Here is a 12,265-nt window from a genome sequence, read left to right on the forward strand (position 1 = left end):
CACTAGCAAGCCTTTGTAAATATAGAGCTAATCTTTTTAAACACATTCTTCCTACCTACCCTTCTGTACCCTATTGTTTGTTAAACTTGTTGTATCCTCTCTTAATTACTGTAGCTTCTAAGCTCTTGGAGGCAATGACCATATAATATAGTTTGTAGTGGTTTATAGTTAAGCATGGTCATTGTCTCAATTACACTGTTCCTGGTAGGGTCATTTAGTCCTCCAGCAAAACCTTACCTCTTCCCTTTCTGAGGTAAATGAGTCCAACAGAACTGAAGTCCACAAACCTTCACCCCTTGGTGCATTGCTAAACTTTCATGGTGTAGGGGTTCACAGGCAGTTCTCTACTAAACACACACATCACATCCCTTCCCAGAGTTCTTATCCTCCTGCCTGCTTCTTGGTCCTCCTCTCAGGCTATTCCACAAGCTTTTTTTCCCTATAGACTCTCTCTATGCTTCCCTCTCATCTGGAGTCACTTCACTTCATGTTCTCTCCCTGTCCTGAGAAGGTTACTTATGGTCCTAACCCCTTACCCAGAAGCTTTTGCTCTCAACCTAAGCACCCTAGAATTTGCAAATCCCAGAATGCGTTTGATGTGGGCTTCAACAGTAACAAGAGTTTACTGGGCCTTGGTTTGGGCATGTCTTTAATGAGCCAGTACACCCTGAGGCATGTTCTTTGTAGAACACTTAACAAAAAGGCTCCCTATTCCTGATTGCAGCTTCTTTGCATTGTTAATTATATAACAGTTGAAGTCAATCTGAGATCCAGAAACTCAGCACTTCTGAATATCTAGGTATTTAGTCTAATGATTAAATAAAATAAAGAGGCAATTTCTGAAAATGTTAGCTTCACTTCAGTTATTCTCTGTAAAAGGTGGGTAGTATGTATTACTTTCCAGAGTGTATGAGGCTTCAGTAAATAAGGGCAGAGAATTAAAGCCAATCAGCTGGGGAGATGGGAACAGAACTTCATACCACTCGACCTCCCAAACCTGTGCACATTTCCTTGGAGAGGGTACTTTTATAGGGACAGGTATGGAACATGCAGCTGTAACTTAGTTTTTCAGCTAGCAGAATATGACCTTTCTTAGCTGCCTCCTTTATGAGCTTAGAAGTTACCCATGCAAAATGTTCTCCGTATTCACAGAATGATTTTCAAAGGCTCATAACTCAAAAAAAAAAAAAAAAAAAAAAAAAAGACTAATTTTCTGAGAGGCTTAAAGGCATTCATTTCAATTAGGACTATCTCCATGCCAAATATCAGCTTTCTACCTTCAGTTGTTACTTCTATAAAGTTGACCTTTTTTATTATGAGGAAAGTGTATTTTTCGTCATATATTCAAACAGAGGAACATTTTCATATTCTCTCCCTACCCTCCACTCTTCAAAAAAAAAAAAAAAAAAAAAGTACCTTGGACATAAGCATAGCATTGAGATTTTGAGCCTGAAAGGTGATCATTTGCTAAAGCTGCACACTTTAGTGACATTACCATGGGAAGTGTCATGCAACCTTAACCATACCAGGTCACAGTTAGCACCCCATTTTGATAGTTGTCAAGGTTTTGTGAAGTTGGAATCTGTGGGTGATGTAAATAAATGTATTGTGTTATTTCTCAGTTGTCACCCTAAATCTGGTCAAACGCAGTTCCTGAATTGCAGAGATTAGTTAAATTCCAGTATGTCAGATTTGTTTACTGAAGAATGTAAGGCTTCTAGCATTTAATTTATAATTTCCTTAATTACATAGCATTTTTCAAGCCTGATTCTCTAAGTCCACCTGATAACATTTTATTATAAGTATAAAAACATAATTAACATAGTATATGTTTCTGCTATTTTATTAGACCTCAAAGAGGCTGGTGTAGTAAAAGGATTTGGGGACAAAACCAGTTACAATGGCTTTACCCATTTCAATTTATGGCAAATAAAATGTAAGCCCATGGTCTTGACTGAACTTTAGATAACTTGAGCTAGTCTCACACCATTTATGATAATCTGGTATCTACATTATGTTTAACAAGTCTGAAGAGTTTCCAAATTATTACTTGTGTCTGGAAGTGTGTTGTAAGACAATGGTTTTCAACCTTTTTTTTTTTTTTTTTTCATTTGCAGACCCCTAAACAAATTTCGGGTGGAGGTATGGACTCCTTTGGAAACCTTAGACATAGTCTGAGGATTCCCAGGGGTCCACCGACCACAGGTTGAAAACCACTTTTGAAAGATATTGGTTTAGCTTCCTTACATTCAGTAAATACCCACCATCTGGAATTTGACATTTACCCAAAGCCCCCCTCTCATAATTACCTTAGCATTTTTGTTACTTTTAAAGGTGAAACTGGTATCACTGTCACTAAATTAAAACCTTTCTTAAATTAAAACACAGCAATCAACAGAAAACAACATTAAATGGCTAGAGAGAAAACTGAGCCAACGTATAAACTCTGATTTTGTTAAATGATGCACTTAAGAATTAATGCAGAGTATGAATTTTGATATGGAATGAATCTCTGACCTAAAGCTCTTTAGTAAAGGTTTTATTTATTTCCTGGATGGGCCCCAGTTTCTGTTCATTTCATTTTTATCAGATTTAAATTGTTTGAAAACTAGTGTGAAGCTTTAACAAAATATCTTTGTCCCAAACACTTATTCTCCTTTGTATTTGCATCTTGTTTTGTGTGTCAGTTTGCTGTTTGTGTTGTGAACCTGTAAAACATTTTCAAATACAATGTGTATGAAAGGCTGCAGAAAATAAAGCCCCTGTCCTGCAACTCCAATTCACATGAAAATTCTTACACTGGGGACTTAATTTAGTTTTTCCACTGGAAAATTCTAAGCAATACAGCAGAGGGCAGTACTTATCCATGATAAATTCTGTCTGAAATTCCTCTTATCTCTGTGTTGTAATATATACTCCATAAGATAGTAAAACAGTGTGGGTTTGAATGTACCTTCTTCCTTAATGGTTTCCTTTGTGACTGGTGAGCAGACTTTTCAAAATCTTAAATTCTGCATCAGTTTGAGGAAGAAAAATATATAAATTGATATTTATGGTATTTTTGAAAGTGTGGAACCTGTTTATTAAAAGTACCTTTATGGAACCAATCCTACAAACACTTGGTATCAGTCTTTATACTTACCACTGAGTCTCCCATTGACTTTGGTGCAAAAAGACTAGTTCTAGTCTTCTCTTGTGGTTGAGAACTAAACACAAACATTTTTCTGGCAATATAGTTTATATAACCACAAAGGTTTCCCTTCTTAGCAGGATTTGTTTAAACAGTGCAAGCCCTCCTGGGCAATGGGGGCCATAAATAGGGCACTACTGGACCCAGCTGTGGGTTTCAGTACTCGATCTTATGTTCTATGTGGGAGGAAATTCAACAGATCCCAGGAGTCTTTTATGGCTTTCTCTTAATAGTCCACAGCTGTCAGCTCCTTCAAAGGAGCATTTAAAGTCCATTCCATAGGGCTTGTTTTTCCTCTCAACACATGGGAAGAGGTGTAATTCCTTTGTGGGATAGCATGTGTATGGGCACCATCACAGCTCTTTCTGTAGAGGGTATTTTGTACTTATGACAAAACTAAACGTAAAATTAGTCCTTTATTAGGCAGAATACAGCATTAAACATGAACGCCAGTACATGAAAACAGCTCTTCCCTACTCTACATCAGAAACATATAATCAGTGTACTGAGAACCAAGATAACCATAATGTAGTAGTTTATGGGTTCTAAAATTTTCTGTAAAAAGAAAAGGAGTACTTGTGGCACCTTAGAGACTAACAAATTTATTTGAGCATAAGCTTTTGTGAGCTACAGCTCACTTCATCAGATGCATGCAATAGAAAATATAGTGGGGAAATTTTATATACACAGAGAACATGAAACAATGGGTGTTACCATACACACTGTAATGAGAGTGATCAGGTAAGGTGAGCTATTACCAGTGGGGGGGCATGAAGAAGAAGAAGAAGAAGAAAAAACTTTTGTAGTGATGATCAAGGTGGGCCATATCCAGCAGTTGACAAGAACGTGTGAGGAACATGGGGGTGGGGGGAGGGAATAAACATGGGGAAATAGTTTTACTTTGTGTAATGACCCATCCACTCTGTCTTCATTCAAGCCTAAGTTAATTGTGTCCAGTTTGCAAATTAATTCCAATTCAGCAGTCCCTCGTTAGTCTGTTTTTTTGAATTTTTTTGTTGTTGAAGAATTGCCACTTTAGTTTGTCTCCAGAGCTTAAACGGGACAGCGTCACCATGTACTCTTTACCCCCCCCCCCAAAAAAGGGGGGGGGCGGGGGCAAAGAAAAATGGATCCAGGATCTGAGTAACTTTTAAATAGTATGTCCTTATTCTTTTTTTTTTTTTTTTTTTTTTTTTTTTTTTAAATCAAGGAGCTAAAGGGGCTTCTATAAAAAGAGATTTGATCATACAGGAGAAACAATAAAATTGACACTATACAAAGTATTGTTGAAATCATAAAGTAAACAAAATGAAAATAGATTTCCCCCCCCCCGCGCCCTTGTTTTTACCGGTAACTATAGCTGATTTATTTCATTTTTTTTTGTGTGTCCCTTTAATACTGAAGCATCTGTAATTTTTTTTAGATTTATTTTAGTAAGTTCAATTATTTTTACTCTGCCATGTATTATTTCAGTATATGTTCAGTAAAGAGATTTAGTGGTAACAAACAATGTTATTAATTATATTTAATAGATAAAAGTATAATTGTGTAAACTAAGTCATGTAGCTTCTCATTTTTTCAAACTCAAAAGCCTTTCTGATACATTAATACATATTTTGGCAATTAATATACAATGTACCTGAGCCTATGTAACTTAAAATGTACATATTAGGCCTCAGTATTGTTTCTGTAAAATACTTCAAAATATCAGCATTGCAAGTGATTCCTTTTGTATGAGAATAGATATTGTCTTGCATCTCACTGAATTGAGATGCATTATAAACTGTCATTGATTCCTATACATTTTTAATTTGTTGCTTCCAAAGCCAAGATCAGGCACTATGGTAGCAACTATGTAATGAGACACTTTGTCTTCCAGCAAAATACGCAGTTTCAAACAACATCAACTGATCATTGCTGCATCACAAATCGTTGCATATATAAATACTGGTACTTGAATGCCATCAGTCAGTATACCCTTTGCTGCTTTAGAAAGAACTGCTGGTTGTGAAGCTGAATTGTAACAGACTTGATGGAACACATTTAAAAAGAGTAAAGTTCCCAGAAGTTACATCTTCTTGAAACAACCAATCTTAAAACTTCTGTCTCTTCCATTTATTGAAGGCAACTGGTTTTCGGGAGTTGTTTTTTGTTTTGCTTTTGTCCCCTCTTTTATTTTTATTATTGAAAGCATGGAGCCAATATGACTGCATTAATAAAACAAGTTGGCATATGAATGGAAATAGAGACTTTGGCCCTGACTTTATTTGCCAGCCAAATAAAGCATGCTCAGAACCTCAAGCGTGTATGTGTCAGGGCACATCGCTCTTGAGTCTAAGAACGTAATGAACTCAAGGATTGTACCAGCTGTGAACTTTGTGGAGTCTTACGAAGAATGACATTAGGGAAGAAACACTGGTTTTGCTGCATTCCTTGGTCTCATTTGGAGAGTGCTGCAAAGTCAGAACAGGATTGCAGGCCCCCAGACAACAGAGCTCTTGAACAGTTTTTTGTGCCTGATGCAAGCCCTTAAGTGTTCTCAGCTCTTCTTCATTGTTACAATTGGATAGCCTAATGCAGCTCTTCTGAGGAGACGACAAAGTGAAAGATGGTTGGACTCCAGATGCTCCCCAAAAGTGCTGCAGGCACTATAAGTAGATTTGCTGAATTTACCAAACCCTGTTGTATGTAAAATAAAGAAGCTTTAAAACATTCTCTCTCTGTATGTATGTATATATAAAAAAATAAAAAATCATGATGAGAGAGAGAACGAACATATTAGCTTGTAAACATCTCCAAAATTAATTATCCTCCAAATCCCTCCTTAAAACTCCTTTTCTGTTATGCCTACTAAACCAGCAGCCTTGCCATTGTCCTAAGACCGCTGCCTATCATGCTGACTAATATTGTTTCCTTGTTTTCGTGGATTCTCTTGGCAGTAGCCATATATCTATTGTCTTATCCTTAAATTGTGAGCTCTTTAGAGCAGGGACTGTCTTACTATTCTGTGTTCTATACAGTGTTCAGCACAATGGGATTCTGATTCATGACTAGGGCTCCTAGGTGCAACAGTAATACAAATAAAAGTGCAGAATATATTTATCTGGATCACCTTAAAGTTTTTGTCAGTGTTAAGATTTAACATCTGCACACTGAATGAATTTTAACAATAAGCACATCACTTTACACTCTCCTTTCTACTTCACTTTCCTACTTAGGCACAGACTGGCCTTGTCTAAATTAGTAAAATTAGGACTTGCAGAATGGCATTGGTACCAGTGGTAGCAATGATGACGAATTAGGAATTGTAATTTTCCAGTGAAGGTGCAACCACCATGAGGGTTCCATTTGCTTTCTTTTAGCAGGTGAGACCTTTTAATGGTGACAGCATAACGCTAGGGGAAATTGAATGCTACCATCCCATTTTCATGAGAGGAAGTTGCCCCTTTTGGTTGTGGCCCATCTTTCAGAGCATAAATTTAGCTACCTAATAAATATAGGATCCTGGATAGCAATCTTTCAAAATTACCATGGAAGCTGTAGTTTGAAACAAAATTAATGCCATATTCAAAATTTAAATTCAGTGTCAGTAAAATACCTCCCTGAAAATGGGGAAAGATGAATTTGGAGTAGTTTGAGGGGACTTTCAGCTTATTAAAATGTAAGAAGCCCTTTGGCAGTGTTGTTAAAAATCTAGTTTGCATTTTTGTGGTAACTTTCATTCAAGGACTTCCAAATACTCAAGAGGCTTTAAGTAGTTAATCCTCATTACACTCCAGTGAAGTAGATAGAGGATGGATATCATAAGAAACAAAACGCCTGCTGGTGAAATATATCTATCTGAAACTGCAAGGGACTCTAAATAGGTGGAGTATATCATAGAATATCAGGGTTGGAAGGGACCTCAGGAGGTCATCTGATCTCAAAGCAGGACCAATCCCCAACTAACTCATCCCAGCCAGGGCTTTCTCAAGACTACCTTAAAAACTTCTAAGGAAGGAGATTCCACCACTTCCCTAGGTAACGCATTCTAGTGTTTCATCACCCTCCTAGTGAAAAAGTTTTTCCTAATATCCAACCTAAACCTCCCCCACTGCAACTTGAGACCATTACTCCTTGTTCTGTCATCTGCTACCACTGAGAACAGTCTAGATCCATCCTCTTTGGAACCTCCTTTCAGGTACTTGAAAGCAGCTATCAAATCCCCCCTCATTTTTCTCTTCCGCAGACTAAACAATCCCAGTTCCCTCAGCCTCTCCTCATAAGTCACGTGTTCCCTCATCATTTTTGTTGCCCTCTGCTGGACTCTTTCCAATTTTTCCACATCCTTTTTGTAGTGTGGGGCCCAAAACTGGACACAGTACTCCAGATGAGGCCTCACCAATGTCGAATAGAGGGGAACGATCACGTCGCTCGATCTGCTGGCAGTGCCCCTACTTATACATGCCAAAATGCCATTGGCCTTCTTGGCAATGAGGGCACACTGTTGACTCATATCCAGCTTCTCGTCCACTGTAACCCCTAGGTCTTTTTCTGCAGAACTGCTGCCGAGCCATTCGGTCCCTAGTCTGTAGCGGTGCATGAGATTCTGGCAAAGCTGCAGGTATTAATACTTGAGCATACGGGGGCAGAGTTTTAAAATTGAAGGGTTTTTTGTTGTTGTTGTTGTTGTTTTTCCCCTTCAATCTACAGCCACAACACTTCACCTACCTGTATTTAGGGGACTCAACGGATATCACTCACATATATAAGTAGTGCCCTACCAAATTCACCGCCGTGAAAAAAGCATCATGGACTGTGAAATCTGATCTTCCCCGTGAAATCTGGTCTTCTGTTTACTTTCACCCTGTATTATACAACTTTCACGGGGTAGACCAGCATTTCTCAAAATGGAGGTCCTGACTCAAAAGAACGTTGTGGGAGGGTTACAAGGTAGGGGAGTCATGGTTTTGCCACCCTTACTTCTGCACTGTCTTCAGACCTGGGTGGCCGGAGAGCAGTGGCCTCTGGCCTGGCACCCAATTTTGAAGGCAGTGTCCCTCCAGCAGCAGCACAGAAGTAAGGGTGGCAATACCATACCATGCCACGCTTACTTCTACCCTGCTGCCTTCAGAGTTGGGTCAGGACCCCTACAGATTCCGTGAAATTTCAGATGTAAAGAGCTGAAATCTTGAAATTTAATATTTTTAAAATCCTGTGACTGAAATTGACCAAAGTGGACCATGAATTTGGTAGGGCCCTATATATAAGTATCTAATTTGTAGGTGCAGTTTAATGTTGTTCAGCTATGTAAATACTTGCTACACCACAAATAGATTCAGGTACAAAAATAAAGTCTTGGTTAGAACTGTGCTGAAAACCAGGGAATTAAATGACCTACTTTTTATAGATGGGAAAACAGATCCAGATCTGGATGCCAAAGCTTTGGATTGTATTTATTTGAGGATTTAAAATCCTAAAGCCAAAAAAGTCATTTTTTCCTTAAAGATAAGAAATTTATTTATATATTCCATAAAGAAAACAAATTACCTCCTAAAATTGGGAAATCAGAAAAGATATTTCTGTTATCACGATTAACTACATTTCCAGCTGCTCTGCATGGACTGATTTCTGTACCAATTCAAATACCTTTTGATTGGGTGGGACTCGATGTGGGTGAACTCCGGTACCCATTTGCTTAGATAGGAATATAACTGATCTCTGGAGTCCAAGGTGAATGACTTAATCATCAGAGCATCCTTCTGATTTAAAGCTTCTCTCAGAGTTGAGCTGTTATAACAAGTTCAGAAAAGCTGGATTAGTAGCTAGAGCACAGGTGTGATGTGGCTGTCAGAATAAATGCAGTTTATCACATGATAATGACATTATATTTGGAAGGAAAGAAGTTTAATTGTATTCTGTAGAATACAAGGTTTTTAAGTTGCCTTTAAAAGAGATGTTTACTACAATGTCCACACTGGTTCACTATTGATTTGTAGAGTGGAAGGGTTGATGTTTCTATCAGGCTTCCAGTCTTTAATTCGTACAGATGGCTCTGAAAAGTATTGACATGGCTCTTGAAAAGGTTTCTCTCCCATCCAATTACCTAACTTCCAGGAAACTTTCAAATAAGTGTTTACAAATTTTGTCATGTTGCATAAAAACCATGGTAACTTCTGAAATGGGGTGCTGGTTTCCCCAGTGGACTTCAGCTGGATTTTTAGCTGAGGCTATTTTCAGGCATTGCAATATCCATTGAATCTGAGCAATTTAAAACAAGTAGTGTATTGAGGAGTACCACTTTTGGAGGAAACTGATCGATTAAATTGACAGGAAAGAATAGCTAAGATGTTTTTGGATGGCTTTTTTACACCCTTTCCTACAAATGTGTCTGGGTAAATAGTTATATTATAAATTAAAGGACTGTGTAAGAACTTCACAACTGAAGATCAGTCACAGCGTATGAATGGTGGAAACTCTCTGGAAAAATAATGCAAATGTTTTATTTTACTGTGATTTTAGTACAAAAATGTTACTTAGATGGGGGGGCAGGCAGGGAGGGAGGGAAATACTTTTCAGACGGATAAAGATGTAGATCAGTGTCATTTTCTGCATAGCCCTTGTTGCTTAAGGAAAATGGATATGTTACCTTTGTTTCACAGCACTACAGGTATTATTTAGTTATTAGCTATTTGCAGCACTCATGGTGGGTTAGGTTTGTTTTGAGCTCTTAATCACACAAAAAAAAAAAAGTGCTGAGGAAGTGGATGTTGAGATCTGTGGATTAGTGGTATGGACTTTGTCGTGTGAGAGAGAGGCAGGCATGGGAGCCAAGGGTGGGAAAGAGAGCAGAGCAGAGCGGAGGGATCAATCCAGTGAATTTACAGAAATGAGGGATGAAAGAAGCGAGAGCGAAAGACTGTGGCAGAAAAATCCATGTAGGTTGATATACTGAAAGTTGCAGGAAGTGCAGGTGGCGGGGCAAGTGAGTGTTGCTAACGTTAAATGGAACAGTGATTCTTTTTCTGAAATAGTGGATTTTTAAGTTAAAATGAAAGCGAGGTTCCAGCTTTTTTAGTTTAATTAAATGCTACCCTAGACTTTCCCCACTGTTTGTTTTATATGCACATCAAGAGTAAAATAAGAATGAGAAATGTACAGTGTGTATGATAAACCCATTGTTTCATGTTCTCTGTGTGTGTGTATATAAATCTCTCCTCTGTTTTTTCCACCAAATGCATCCGATGAAGTGAGCTGTAGCTCACGAAAGCTTATGCTCTAATAAATTTGTTAGTCTCTAAGGTGCCACAAGTACTCCTTTTCTTTGTACTAAACTGTGATACTGTTTATATAAGGCAAAACATACTGAAAGGACCCTTTCCAGTAAGAAACCTCTAGTTTATGCCATTTATTTAAAGTATCTCGCAAAGTTTCCAAGTACAGATTTTTCCACCCTTAAATACTTTGCAACTTCCCAGCATTTAGTATCCATTGATCTGGTTGAAGTTGGATAGGTGTTAATATCTTTGAGATGACCTGGGTGATGAGGCTTTCTTACAGGTCACAAAGCAAGCTGGTGGTAGAATCTGCTATAGAACCCCAAAATCCTAACTCCTTAACCCCAGAACTAATTACTTGGGACACTGTCACTGCTTTTTAAAGTTAGACTTTTCCCTTTCTCCCCTATTGGGCAGTGTCTTGTTTTTGGACATTGGATGTTCACTAATACAGGTCTTAATGTATTTAGTGCTGTGGAAGAGGTTTCATGACCTCATTTAAAAATACTATACCTAATTCAGAAAAAAACAATATACAATTAATTTAATTGAGCAGAACAGACTACTTAATCTTCTCCAGTTACTTATCTGTAGATTGCATTCCACAGAGAGAACACACAAAAAAGAAATATCCTCTTTAGGAAGCTTAAAAATGACCACAGTGGACCAAATAAAGTGTCCACCTAGTTAATATCCTGTCTTTAGTAGGGGTTTGAATCAGATATTTCAGCTGTCTTGGGGCCTAATTCTCCATTTCCTTATACGGTGTAACTTGTTTGATCTTCAGAGTGGTTACAGCAATGCAAGAGTGCTGAGTTAGGCCCATCTGTGGCTCAGAATTATTTTTATTCAAGAGGACTCTGACACTTTGCATTATTGTCAGAGCTGTGGACTAATCACTGGTGTATTGTGAAGTATAATTTGGGAAATTAAAACTTTTGAGCAAGGTACCAGAGGATCATAATTGTTTAAACATTATCTTTCATGTTTCAGTCCTGAAAACAGACTATTTATTAAAAGTCAATTATTTGTATCATTAATTTATATAAACCTGTGTCAGCGTCCGCTGTTAAAACGTTAATCTGGTTTGAACTAAATTTTTTAGAAACATCTTGTTACCTATACAAATGTATTAATTAACATCTCTTATTCTGTGTTTACAGTGTTAAATACAAACATGTTTCAGAGTAGCAGCCGTGTTAGTCTGTATTCGCAAAAAGAAAAGCAGTACTTGTGGCACCTTAGAGACTAACAAATTTATTAGAGCATAAGCTTTTGTGAGCTACAGCTCACTTCATCGGATGCATTTGGTGGAAAATACAGAGGGAAGATTGATATACACACACAGAGAACATGAAACAATGGGTTTATCATACACACTGTAAGGAGAGTGATCACTTAAGATAAGCCATCACCAGCAGCGGGTGGGGGGGAAAGGAGGAAAACCTTTCATGGTGACAAGCAAGGTAGGCTAATTCCAGCAGTTAACAAGAATATCAGAGGAACAGTGGGGGGTGGGGTGGGGGGGAGAAATACCATGGGGAAATAGTTTTACTTTGTGTAATGACTCATCCATTCCCAGTCTCTATTCAAGCCTAAATTAATTGTATCCAGTTTGCAAATTAATTCCAATTCAGCAGTCTCTCGTTGGAGTCTGTTTTTGAAGCTTTTTTGTTGAAGGATAGCCACTCTTAGGTCTGTGATCGAGTGACCAGAGAGATTGAAGTGTTCTCCAACTGGTTTTTGAATGTTATAATTCTTGACGTCTGATTTGTGTCCATTCGTTCTTTTACGTAGAGACTGTCCAATTCGACCAATG

The 12,265-nt window shown here is 38.0% G+C and overlaps 1 protein-coding gene across 8 annotated transcripts in view; it reads left to right on the top strand.

Annotated features, from left to right (window-relative positions):
* The window catches only part of PIK3C3 (phosphatidylinositol 3-kinase catalytic subunit type 3), a 153,075-nt gene that overhangs the window by 93,666 nt on the left and 47,144 nt on the right, over nt 1–12,265 (top strand). Inside the window, exon 23 of one of the 8 annotated variants that reach the window (XM_043515456.1) lies at nt 5,070–5,871. The exons of 6 other annotated variants lie outside the window; for them this stretch is intronic. In XM_043515456.1, the coding sequence (XP_043371391.1) occupies nt 5,070–5,101 (32 nt within the window). In that variant the 3' untranslated portion in view covers nt 5,102–5,871. Of the gene's footprint in view, nt 1–5,069; nt 5,917–12,265 lie in introns of those variants that run through there. One more of the 8 variants, XM_038401927.2, reaches the window with a different exon arrangement.

The sequence above is a fragment of the Dermochelys coriacea genome, chromosome 5 (assembly GCF_009764565.3).
Source record: "Dermochelys coriacea isolate rDerCor1 chromosome 5, rDerCor1.pri.v4, whole genome shotgun sequence".
Lineage (NCBI taxonomy): Eukaryota > Metazoa > Chordata > Testudines > Dermochelyidae > Dermochelys > Dermochelys coriacea.